Source organism: Leptonychotes weddellii, chromosome 16 (genome assembly GCF_054177405.1).
Source record: "Leptonychotes weddellii isolate Sample4059 chromosome 16, ASM5417740v2, whole genome shotgun sequence".
Lineage (NCBI taxonomy): Eukaryota > Metazoa > Chordata > Mammalia > Carnivora > Phocidae > Leptonychotes > Leptonychotes weddellii.
The window spans coordinates 12,638,686-12,651,880 of NC_138384.1; the positions used below are offsets into that span (position 1 = coordinate 12,638,686).

At 43.6% G+C, this 13,195-nt stretch overlaps 1 protein-coding gene and 1 long non-coding RNA gene across 2 annotated transcripts in view; both read right to left on the reverse strand.

Moving 5' to 3' along the window:
• The window catches only part of ZNF19 (zinc finger protein 19), a 22,491-nt gene extending 15,535 nt beyond the window's left edge, over positions 1-6,956 (reverse strand). Inside the window, 3 exon segments of the mRNA XM_081807871.1 lie at positions 2,974-3,087; positions 3,656-3,782; positions 6,933-6,956. Of these exon segments, the coding sequence (XP_081663997.1) occupies positions 2,974-3,087; positions 3,656-3,782; positions 6,933-6,956 (265 nt within the window).
• A 47-nt stretch (positions 6,957-7,003) lies between these two features.
• Positions 7,004-12,365, reverse strand: LOC145717528 (uncharacterized). The gene is made up of 3 exons (XR_014140811.1): positions 11,409-12,365; positions 8,331-8,432; positions 7,004-7,408 (listed from the first exon to the last, which is right to left on the reverse strand). It is a non-coding gene; the product is annotated as an uncharacterized LOC145717528 (long non-coding RNA).
• Positions 12,366-13,195: the final 830 nt, after the last annotated feature.

Sequence of the window (13,195 nt, forward strand, 5' to 3'; positions counted from 1 at the left end):
CCTCCTTCCCTGATACCCTAGAACCCTATCATTTGAACTTATCAGCTTCCCCAGAGTACTTTCAAGCAATCACCACTTTCCCTAAACCTCCAACTGGCCCCTCACTTAACCCTCCCGTCAGTATCACCTCTTCCTCGCTGGGAAAACCAAGACTGCCTCAAAGGTGCTCCTCAACCTCCTCACTATCCACCCCCACAGGGTGGCACCCATCTCCCACATTCCCTTCAGGGCTCCCCCTCTCTCACCTGGATCCCAGCTCTGCCCACTCCTCTAACGGAGCTCATCAGGTACATCCTCTCCCTGCCCCCCTTTCACCTTTTCTGACTTTAGCTACTCAGGTCCACCTGAGGGTAATTATCTTTCCTAGACTAGCTTTTTTTTTTTTCCAACTGTTTGAGAACCACTAGTAGATCATGAAATAAATGTGGCAGGTTGCAAAAAGAAACTTTTTAAGAAGTGAAAGACATCAGACTAGATTTGAATAGAGAATTAATAGAGAATACCAGGTGTCAGAGCAAACAGGAAAGGTAAGCTCTAAATCTGAAACTCTGGCTTCAGTTATTTGTAAAAGCATATATACTAGGTTGTGACTTAAGTTGTATTTCTTACTGTAGGTTACAGTAAAAAAATGTCTGCAAAACACTGCCTTAAAGCTACTGTTTACAGTCTTCCTTTCATTCCTAAACCTCACAAAAGAAGGTAAGTGTTTCCCTAACATGTTCATATCCCACTTACCTCACGGGCTTCTACTCCATTGCCCACCAGCTTCCTTGGAAATCTTCCCACCCTTAGCTTCAATCTCACTCTTTTCTCTACTTCCTCCTCCCTCTCTCTTCAACCCTAAAAAATCTTTAAGATCCTCTTCCCCATCTCCTTCTCTATTTAGGGACATTTCAGCTACATGGAGTCCTTTATACAGAGCAAGGTATCTCAATCTCAGCACTACTGACATTCACAGCCAGATAATTCTGTTGTGCGGGGTTGTCCTGTGCAGTGGAGGATATTTATTAGCACCATTCTTGATACAGTATCAACCCCTTCCCCAGTCTGCACAAACAAAAATGTCTCCAGACATTACCAAATGTCCCCTGGGGACAAAGGTGGCTGGCCCCCAGTGAGAACCACTGATATGGAGGACTCCCACATATACAGGGTGGTCATAAAGTCTGGAAGTAGATGTATTTTTTAATAGATTGAAGATGTCTTTGACACCATTATGTAGGCCTGCCTAGGTTTCCAGACTTTGGCACCCTGTATAATCCCAGCCTTGACCTTGTCCCAACATCAGAGTTGCATTCTCAAGAGACTGCTATACCCAGGGAGCTGTATGTTTCAGAGAAACTCAAACTTCATGGGATAAGTCTACTGTCCTTGTCACCATAAAAGCTATTTTTATATTAAGACTCATTTATGTTTACCGCTAAGCTTTATCATTGCTACCTGACACCTCTACGATCCTGTCTATCCCTGCATCACCCTGTCCCTACCCTTGTGCAGGCCTCCGAAGTTATTAACAGCAATACAGCAACAATGTAACAAGGTTTTATGCCTTAATTTCCCTCACAGGCCAATCAAATTACATACATGTCCAGTTGACAGTTCTGAAACATAGTAATCACGGGCTCACGCCATACGGCACTGGTGGCAAGGTCACTGTGGCAGGGGTCCCCGCTCCTGCTCCATGTTCTTTTGCCAGCTCCCTCATCTCCTATAACGCAGTAAGTTCCCTAGGACAGAAGTCTTCGGGTCTGCCTTAACCTCTGTGTCCTAGGCTTTCTATACACACCAACAATGCTTATGTATGGTTGGCTAAATGAGAGGGCTTAAGGATATGCTCTGTAGTAGAGCAGGGCTGTTCAAAAGAAATACAGTGTGAGCCATAAACACAAGCTACATATGTAATTTTGTTTTTATGGGAGCCACATTAAAAAAGTAAAAAGAAAAATGGTAAAATTAGTTTTAGTAATATATTCTATTTAACCCAGTAAATCTAAAATATTATCATTTCAACATGAAGTCAACATAAAAATCATAAATGAGATCATTTACACTATTTTTTTTTACTAAGTCTTCAAAATCTGGTATTTTATACTTATAGGACATTTCAATTTGAATTAGCCCCCCTTCAACAGCAAGAGTTTAATAAGCACACACAACTAGTGGCCACCATGTTAACGGCACAGAAGCAGACAAAAGGAAGTCCTGCTTAGGCTTTCAGTCCTAAGCCTAGGTTCCTGAACACTTCCTTAAAAAGATAAAACAGTGCATGCTCACAGGTGGGCCCCAGAAATGTCCATTTTAAAATACACTCCCCAGGTAATTCTCCTGCACATCAAACCATGAAGCTCTTCACAATTATATGGTGACATACATGATCAAGGTGTAGTGATATCTCATTGGAGTTTTAAATTGCATTCCCCTAATGGCTAATGGTGTCAAGCATCTTTTCATTTGTGTGTTCCCTTTGGTGAAATGGCTGTTCATACCTTTCACACATTTCCTAACTGGGTTGTTCTGTTTTTGTTGCTGAGTTTTGAGAGTTGTTTATATATTCCAGATACTAGTCCTTTTCCAGATATTATATTATGCCAGGAATTATACTGGATCTTTTATTATTCCTTTCCTCCAGCCAGATTATCTTCCCCCCACCCCATCTGCAATGTTCTTATCTGCTGAATGCAGAACATGTGGCCTGCCACTGAAGGAGTGTCACCTGATACTATTCTAAGTGGGAATTCCTCTAACTCCTCCTGCTGGGTCCCACAGCCTGCTGCGTATATACCAACAGTATACCAATAGCACTTAACACATTCTCTCTTTTTTAGCTCTCTAACCCTGTCTCCATAATTAGTATCCTCCAGAGCCTCTCAAACAAAGAAACGCCATTTTAGCACACAGCAAGTGCTCAAAAACTGGCAAACCATGCATCTAACAAAGGACTATGGTTGATGGTTCTAAACCTGCCTCACCTACCTTTAGAGACATCACTGGTATTCCCTGCAGGTAGATCGTCCTGTGGCTCCAGGCCCCAAGGCAAATCCCCTCCTTCCAGAAGTGAGGTCAAGGCAAGTCTGCAAACTGGGTATCCTGAAAAGGAGGCAGAAAATGGCAAGGGAGGGGAGTCTCATGTTAGTGTTTTTGAGGCACCACACAACCCCGTGTCTGCAGTCAGAGAAGGAAACCCCAAAGCGGCTCAGTAAGGATAAGGCCCATAGAAGTGGGCTGGAAAGTGGGAAAGCCCAAGGAGATTTTTGATCAAGAGGAAACTGAGCATTTGTGACCTCTTCGTAAAAAATCACAGAGTTTGTCAGTGAAATCCTGTGAGACACATGCAAGCACAGAAAAGCAATGAGGGAAGTCTTTCTTAGACCACCGGGACAGTTGAAGGTACTACCTTCAACAGAAGATACTTCTTTCCCATAGTGCTCTGCACAGAACTCCTATGGTGGGAAGTGTTCTCACCAGAGAATGGCCAAACCCACATTAGACCCAAACTAACCTCAGACTTCTCCCTCCATCCCTGCCTGATATCTTCTGGGCCTGAGGGTTTAGGAGTTTTTGCCCCTGTAAATATGTAAAAGGTTAGGACATTCACGCCACAATCTACCCTACCATTGTCCTATGAATCTGAGTCCCAAAGGCAAAATGGCCTTACCCAGAGAAGTCAAGTTCCCATAATTTGTCAGCATCACCTCCCTGTACAGGGCTCTCTGTGCAGGAGAAAGCCCAGCCCATTCTGTCTGGGTGAAGTAGACAGCCACGTCCTTGAAGGTCACCACCTCCTAAAACAACAGGTTCCTGCTGCCCCAGAGCCAATCCTCTGGCTCAGAGCCAGAGTGTGGAGCACAGGGGACAGTGTGAGGTTCTGAGGGACAGTCCCGTGATGGCTGGGAAATGAAGAGTAAAAGGACAAGGCCCTGCATGCTAATGAATGACCACACCTACAACAAGCAACTCTGAGACCCCTTCACTGTCAGAGCAGCTTCTAATTACACATGAGACTTACTATTACAAGAGGCAATGTCACATTATAGAAAACTGGAACCAAGAAAATCTTTCACAAATTCACCTCCCTGAAGTAAACCCTCTTCATTTTTGTACATGCCCTTCTGGTCTTTCAGACACTCTATGAACAGATGACTGGCCTCCGACTGTACTTCTCATGGGTGACATGCCAGGGATGTCCCTGCTGCCTGTCCCCACTTTACTGATCAGAGTCCAGCTTATCCATCCTGCTCCCTGCACTTACACTGAGCCCTGTTCTATGTCCACATCTGCCTGCCCTACCCCAATCCTCACAGCTACCTACTGTGAACAGTCATGGTTTGTCCAAACAGGCCCCATTCCCTGCAGCCCTCACCTGACACAGAACCCTGTTGTGCCACCCACCCCTCCACCCTCAACAAAAGGGGGTTATGCTGCCTCTGCTTAAGCCCGGCCAGCAGAAAGAACTCTGGAGATGGAAGAGCCTCCTTAACTCCAGGCAGTCTTCCTACGACAAAGTGTTTCTTGATTCTAACGCTGCTCGGTGGCTCTCTGGCTGTCTCTCTTTATACCTCTCAGATAAACTATCCTCTGCCAACCAAACCGCCTGCCAGCCCAAACTCTTCCTTCCCAGACAGTACAATGATGTGGTCCTTCTTGTCTTTTTGGTGTCCTCCGTGTGTGGACATGATCCTCACTCCAAGGTCTCATGTGGTCCTGGAATCAGTCACATGCCTGCCTCGGATGCCCAGTGACCCACACGCCAGTTATGTTTCTGATATGTCCAATTCTGAACCTGTCACCCTCCCTTAAATGGCTGCTTCTAATCCTGCTCAATATAAGAAGAAACAATGGTAAGTGCTCACATCTGATGCTGGTCATTATTTTGATTCCCTGTCTCAGCCAGTAGCACCACTTTTACCCTGGTCTCCTTGGATGGGAACCTAAGAATCATTCTCAACTATCCCCTAGTCACTGCTTAGCTCTGGCAAGCAATCAGTAATCAACTCCTGCCAATTCTATCTCCTAAATACTTCTTGGATCTGACTCCTATGCAACATCATTAGTCACCATATAACTCAAGTCCTGAGCAACTGTCCTTTGGACCATGGCAATGGTCCCTAATTCCAGGTTTATCCTCCAAGTCCACCTCTGTCCAGCACATAGAAAGATCTTTATAAAATGCCAATCTGGGGGCGCCTGGGTGGCTCAGTTGGTTGAGCGACTGCCTTCGGCTCAGGTCATGATCCTGGAGTCCTGGGATCGAGTCCCGCATCGGACTCCCTGCTCAGCTGGGAGTCTGCTTCTCCCTCTGATCCTCCCCCTCTCGTGCTCTCTGTCTCCCATTCTCTCAGATAAATAAATAAAAAAAAAATCTTTAAAAAAGAAAATTAAAAAATGCCAATCTGACCTCAACTCTGTGAGCTAATGCACTTAGATGGATCACCATACCACAACAAACTCCAAATTCAAGAACCTGAGCCTGAGTCTTAAAAGCAAAAAATGTTATATGACACGATGGTCCAAGACTGGAGACAAAGGAAATTGCTGAGAGGCTTTGCTGACAATATCCAGGAAAGGGACGATAAAATCAGGAAAGCCAGGGGCGTCTGGGTGGCTTAGTCAGTTAAGCATCTGACTTCAGCTCAGGTCATGTCTCAGGGTCCTGGGTTCGAGCCCTGCATCGGGCTCCCTGCTCAGCAGGCCATCTGTTTGTCTCTCTCCCTCTCCTTCTGCCCCTCCCCCCACTCGTGCTTTCTCTCTCTGTCTCTCTCTCTCTCAAATAAATAAATAAAATCTTAAAAAGAAAATCAGGAAAGCCATACAAAGAAGGGACAAATGGGTGCTGAGACAGGAATAACAGAACTTGGATTGAATGAACAAGGTGACAAAGGAGAGTGAAGAATCAGTAATGACTAAAAATCTAAAAACAGTGACCAGGGATGGTGGCATGGGGATACTAACAATTGGCAGGAAGTGCAGAAGGAGTGGGAGGTGTGAGGGGTACAATGAACTGTGTCTCTGATGTGTCGAGATTAGGCTTCCAGGCAAGGCCATACTAATGGAAAGGAACCCAGACAATGGATGATCTGGGACTGGTACTTGGGATAAGATCATGGATGACAAGATGCGACATAGAGAAGCCTGAAGAAGACAGTCCATCAAGTAGCACTCAACAACCCAGCACACTGCAGAGCTGACAGGCATCTGGCAGCATCTTTCTCCTAACGTGGAATGAGTAGCATTGTTGCCATCTGACAGACGAGGTCAGATGAGGCACAAAGAGGTTAGGTGACTAGCTCAAAGTCACAATGCCCCTGAGGGCTGATAGGAATCTCCTCTGAAATTAAATTTCCTGTCGCCTAGTACCACATTTCATATTGCCGCATGCTGCCTCCCTCAACCAGAAGTACTGAGTCTTGAGACAGACATTCATGTGCCCTTCCTGAACCAATTCTTTCCTCACTGATCCAGAGCCCCCAACTATGCTCTCTTTTTGGAGGACAAATTGTATATGCCCCCTTTTTCTTTTCTTCCTCCTACCATCCCTCTGGTCCCACCTCCCAAGAATCTTGCCACCTTGTTGATCTGGAACACTCCTACAGAACACTGGATACGTCCACCACCAGCCTGAGTCCCTTATCTCATGGATCCCTCTGTGGGGGTCCCTACTGAACCTGGGGGCTCTCCAGCTCAGCAGAGATCCTCAGAGTGCAGGAGGCTTTACTTCGATTCCTCACTCTCTCCAGCCACTGCTTCCTGGGCTCTTGAGTCTCTGGTTGCTCAATCTGTCATCGTCAGCTCTTTCCCATCATCCAGTCCCACTGTGGGGATGAAGCAAGGCCTTCCTGCTGCTTTGGTTCTAACACTTTTGCCCGAATCACTCCTCTTATTTCCCATTCCTTCAAATAAGATTTCTTGAAGGATCTGAGGGAATCACAGCTCACCTGGTAACAGGCATTCAGGGCCATGGCTGCCATCACCTGGGCTCCCTCACAATGAAGGGCAGGGGCTGAGGGAAGAAGCAAAGAGAACCAAGTGTCAGTGACTTTCCTTTAAACATGCAAACCTGTATTAGCTGCTAATATTAACTGACATTCACTCTAGGCTTGCAATGTGCCAGCTTCAGAACTCAGACTTTACATTCATTATAATACTAGCAGATATGTAAAATTATTGTCCTCATTTTACCAAAACAAGGAAATGAGACTTAGAAAGTTTAAGTAATTATTTTAGGCCACAAGAGCTGTATTCATAACCACTAGGTAGTGCTATCTTTCCTAGGTAAAACAATACATCAGGGCAAAAATATAAATAAACAAAAGCAAAACAAACCAAACATTAAAAAAAGAACCCAGGGAACCTACGCGAGAAACTGGCAACAGTAGTTGCTTCTGGTGCAGGAAGACTGGGAAATTGGAATCTGGGACAGAAGAAAGACTTTCTTTTCACTCTATGCCTTTTGAACTGTTCAAATTTTTAGCATGTACCTTAATACCTTTTAAAATATAACAGCTTGTTTAAAAATTTAAAAAAGAACCCAGGAATAAACTTAATAAGAAACATAACAAATTTATGTAAAGAAAATTATATAAAATATTATTGACATAAATGAAAAGGCAAAACATGTTCCTGGATTGAAACAATCAATATTAAACTTTTTGTAAATGCTGACTTTCCTCCGAACTAATCTACAAATTTAGTAATAACTTCCTTTTATGAAGAGCTTGTACATGCTCAGCATCATGCTAAAATGCTTTATACACATCTTCTCATTTATCCCTCACAACATTCCTTTAAAAGAGATTTAGGTTTTGGGCTCCCCCCCGCCCCCGGCAAACAGATGAATAAACAGAAGCTAAGAGATTAAGAGACTTCACCAAGTTCACACAAAGAACAGACGGTCAAACCTGGATTTTAAGCCAAACTTGGATTGCATGCCAAGTTTGCCAGATTCCAAGAGCCATACTTGTAAGCAGCTAACCAATATTACTTTCAAGCAAATTATGAATAGAATTTATTTAGAAATCTGATAAAGTGATTCCAAAGTTGATACAGAAGAAAAGTCAAAATAGCCACTAAAATTTAAATAAAAAGGGAAAATAGGAAAGAAAAACTTGCAATACCAGATGCTAAATGTATAATGAATAAAATAGACTGGTACAAGAACATACTGCTAGAACAATAAAACAGAATCTAAGACCCAGAAAAGACTAAAGCATAAAAGTAAATCAGAAAGATGGCATTCCAAATCAGTGAGGAAAAGGGATGGATTATTCAATGAACAACACTGGGAAAACTGGTTAACTACTGAAGAAAAAATGTGTAATTAAATTATCTCTTACCATACACTGAAATAATTCCATATGCACTAAAATTCTGAGTGTGAAAAACAAAACCAAAGAAAATAAAGGTGAGTAAGTCTATATCCCAGGGTGCAGAGACGTCTAGGATGAGCAGTTCCAGCACAGTGGTGGGGTCACAAGCCAAATGACAAAGAAACAAAGAGAAAACTCTTAAAATGACAAATTAAACTACTTTAAAACTTCTGGCTTAAATGACTAAGGAAAACTCAAAAGCAAGCTAGGAAATTAACTCTACAACATATGCAAAAAACATTAATAGCCCAGGACCTTAGAAAACCAGTAAGAAAAAGTCGAACATCCTAGAAAATATCACTAATAGGCAATTCACTTATAAGTGGCCAGTAAACACACAAAAAGCTGTTTACCCTTTACTATATAAAGATGGCAAATTAAAACAATAAAATGTAATTTTTCTATCTATGCAATTGGTAACTTAAAAAAAAAAAAGATAATGCTTTATACTGGAGAAAATATAGGAGACCAGTATCTGCTGGTAGGAATGTAAATTGTTCCATCATTTCCTCAAGACAAATACCTACTTAAGAATATTCCTATCTATAAGTATAAAATACCAAATTCAGTTGTGTGTGATTTGCTCACATTTAGAAAATTATTAGTAGTGGTTACCTCTGGAGAATGGACCTTAGGGTCCAAATAGAGAGGGAGATTTCTTTTTTACTATACCATCTTAAGTAATCCTTTTTCTTTTCTTTTTTTTTTTTTAAAGATTTTATTTATTTATTTGAGAGAGAGAATGAGATAGAGCATGAGAGGGGGGAGGGTCAGAGGGAGAAGCAGACTCCCTGCCGAGCAGGGAGCCCAATGCAGGACTCGATCCCAGGACTCCAGGATCATGACCTGAGCCGAAGGCAGTCGCCCAATCAACTGAGCCACCCAGGCGCCCTTAAGTAATCCTTTTTCTTACCACACGCCTGTAGTACTGTTAAAATTTGCTTAGGTAGTTAAATTTTAAAACCAATTTTTAAAAATTCCAACTTGAGGAATTTATCTGAGATGTGTCCAAAGATGTGTCTGCTCATAAGCATTCATCACAGTTATTTCTAATATGAAAAAGATGCAAACTTAAATATCCAACAATGTCAGAAAAATGTCAGAAAAAAAAAGAGTAGCCATTAAAAATCATGCTGTAGGATATTTCACAACACAGGAAAACATTCAAATGCCGTGAGAAAATTTCATATTTCACTCTTCAATTGTGTAAAAATCGTATGTGTGTACTTACAAATATCTACAAAACCCCACTCAATGGATATAAATTTTATTTTTTTTTTAAAGATTTTATTTATTTATATGATAGAGAGCGAGAGCAGGAACGACAAGCAGGGGGAGTGGGAGAGGGAGAAGCAGGCCTCCCGCCGAGCAAGGAGCCCAATGCGGGGCTCGATTCCAGGACCCCGGGATCATGACCTGAGCCGAAGGCAGGCGCTTAACGACTGAGCCACCCAGGCACCCCTGGATATAAATTTTATTTTATTTAATGTATTTATTTATTTATTTTTTATTTGAGACAGAGATAATGAGAGACAGAGAGCATGAGAGGGAGGAGGGTCAGAGGGAGAAGCAGACTCCCTGCCGAGCAGGGAGCCCGATGCGGGACTCGATCCCGGGACTCCAGGATCATGACCTGAGCCGAAGGCAGTCGCTTAACCAACTGAGCCACCCAGGCGCCCTGGATATAAATTTTAAAACAGTATCCCTGAATGGTAGTCTTATTGATGATTTTTTTTTCTTTGTGACATTTTAATTATTTCCCCAATTTGCTTACTAGAAATATACTACTACTTTTCGAATTAAAAGAATTGTCATTACACAAGTATTAAATGGCTGATTGGGTCCCAACTCCGTCCTAGCACCTATTTCCCCTGCCTCTAATAGCCTTTCCCAACTTGCCCCCCTTTTAACCTGTTAACTCCTTTTCAGAATTTCAGACCTCAATTTTTTTTTTTAAGATTTTATCTATTTTTCGACAGAGAGAGAGACAGCGAGAGAGGGAACACAAGCAGGGGGAGTGGGAGAGGGAGAAGCAGGCTTTCCGCTAAGCGGGGAGCCTGACGCGGGGCTCGATCTCCGGACTCTGGGATCATGACCCCAGCGGAAGGCAGACGCTTAACGACTGAGCCACCCAGGCGCCCCTTCAGACCTCAATTTGAAAGTCATATCCTGGAAGATCCAAATTAAGTCAGATCTGGTGGGCATGTATTCTTTTATCAAGTGCCTTAAACTGCAATTAGAAATATATCTGCCCTTTCAGTCAGTATTTATTGAGGTATACTCTGTGCACGGCAATACGGTTGGCACTAGAGATTCAAACAACTTCTTGTTCTCCTGTATCTTGGACTAAAATTTAAGTGTGAGGTTACTTTTGTTATGCGCTAGGTGTATGGTGGTCGGAAAACCCATGATGAGGTCAACAGTGTCAATGAAAGCAGGGGGATTGCCCTAGTCGAGGAATACTTGAGAAGTGGAATTAACTAGGCCAAGGCGGGGGCATGTTTTACAAGTACAAGGCCAAGAAGCCTGCAGCAGCGGCAAGGGGATTGTGCTGCAAGACCGAGAGGAAGAAGCTGCGAGACGCCAGGCCAAGCGGGACCCGTGAACGTTCAGAACGTTCTTTTGCCCAAAATCAATGGGGTTATTATGAGCAGGGGCAGAGATATAATCAGAATTGATTAATATTCACTTCCCCGTTAGCCTTAAAGTTCCTGCGGCTTACTCATTGCTGCATCCCCGGAACCGGAACTACACTGCACTTAACATACGCTCATTGGGGTAACGGACTGAACTGCGGCGCGTCGGTCACCCAAGGGGGCCACACCTTCTACTGGCGGCCCACAGCCTCAGCCCCCATTTCCTGAAGTGGCCGCCGCGACGGGTGAAGGAATGCGGGGGAAGGGCGGACAGCCCGCAAACCGCCCCGCTCTCCTCGATAGCCACGCCGTCGCCCGACTCCCTCCCGGGTTGGCCTCCCAGAGGCCTCGGGAATCACGGAACCGCCACCTTGGGGCTCGGGACGGAAACTTCCCAGTACGCACTCACCTCCCGCAGTGAGCGGCTGGTGCTGGACCGCAAGGGCATGGCAGGAGGCGCGCCGGAAGTGCGTCACCGCCAGCGCGTCTCCCGGACTCGCGCTTCCTAAGCTTCAGGATGCTGGGGCTTCTTCGGATTTCGCCGGGCTACCCGACGCGCGCCGACCCTTGCGGGGAGGAGGCGACTTTCTCTCCGAAGGGCTTGCGGTGGCACAGACTTTAAACCTTCGCAAGGAGCGGAGGAAGCCAAAGGCCATCCTGGATGAGCGCTAGTATCTGGGGATTCTCTTATTTGGCTGTACTCAAGCTGGTTCTGCTCATTGGACCAGGTCTGGTTTCGTTGTAGATCTATGAGTTGTAACTACAGTGTGAAAAATGCATTTTAAGTTAGGCAAGAGAGAAGTTAGAAGGCTATTAAAAAGGCCCCGTCACAATGAAGAGCTGGTTGGTTGGCAGCAAGCTGTTCTATAACGGGAAACAGCTGTAACTATAGATACACACAAACATATTTATATGTACACATGTATTCAGCCTTCTGGATGGTACCTCTCTAGAAATTAATCTTTAAGTATTCTTACTTACACATTACACATAATCAGCATCCAAACTGCTCCAAAATCGCCAATGTTTATTCTGTCTCAGTGCCCTTGGCTTGACAAAGAACAAAATGTTGGAGATGTGCCTTCTTCAAGACTTCATACATTTCTCTAAAGAAGTATTTCAAATATTACATACCAGTTACCTAAAAGCATTAAAAAGAGGAGCATAAGCCAGATGGGACACCAGTGTAGTCTGAGTCCAATCAATGCATACTCTATGTGGTAGATATTGTGGAGTGGTTCACTCAACATCTTTTCCAGCCTTCTGGTATGCCTGTCTATACTGCAAGATGGAAAGCTAAGACTTCAAGATCTATTATTCCACTGAGGGAACTGAATCCTAGAAAGATGAAACATCAGAGATCTCACAGTGATGTAGGAAGCTTCTTGGCCATTTTTGCATTATGACCCCGACTTTTCTCTCTCTTCTCATTGCCTCAACTCAGTCACTGAGGGCCTCAACATCACTTGGGGATCTGCAAACGCTTCCAGGCCCACATCTCCATAGACCGATAAATAGCAGGGCCTGATGAGGTTGGACTGTAAGCTCTGTAATTCAGTTCAAATTCAACTAGGTAAGAACAATACTCTAGGCAAGAAGCCTATTGCTCTGATACAACCAGACAGTCTCTTTGGGGGGGCGGGGCGCTTCTGGCTGGACAGGGGTTTGGCACTTTGGCTGCTCATGTTCTAGTATTTGGGGATTCTAGTGTTGGGGGATAACTACTCATGTTCTTAGAGGCTCAGGAGATGGAGTTGATGAAACTTTTAGTGAAACAATACAGACACACCATAGCACAGTATGGCAGAGATGGAAAATACAAAAGAGGTTAAGAAATATGAAGAATAAAATGAGAATATCCATTATACAGCTAATAAATATCCGAAGGAAGAGAATATTAAGTATGAGAACAAGTGAGAAAGATATAGGGAAATGGGTACTCATATTTTATTCTTGAGAATGTGAATATACAGATGCTTTGGAGAGCAACCGGGCAATATCATAAAACTGAAAAACCATATATGCACTATGACCCTGTAGGTTATATTCCTATAACCTAAAAAACTCTTGCACACATGCACAGAGAGTCATTTTGTATGAATAAAAAAAATGATAAGCCCCAAAACTTTGATTCAGTTATGGTTAAAATTTTAATACCATAAGCCACAAGTAACAATGGTATTTAATGAGAGACTT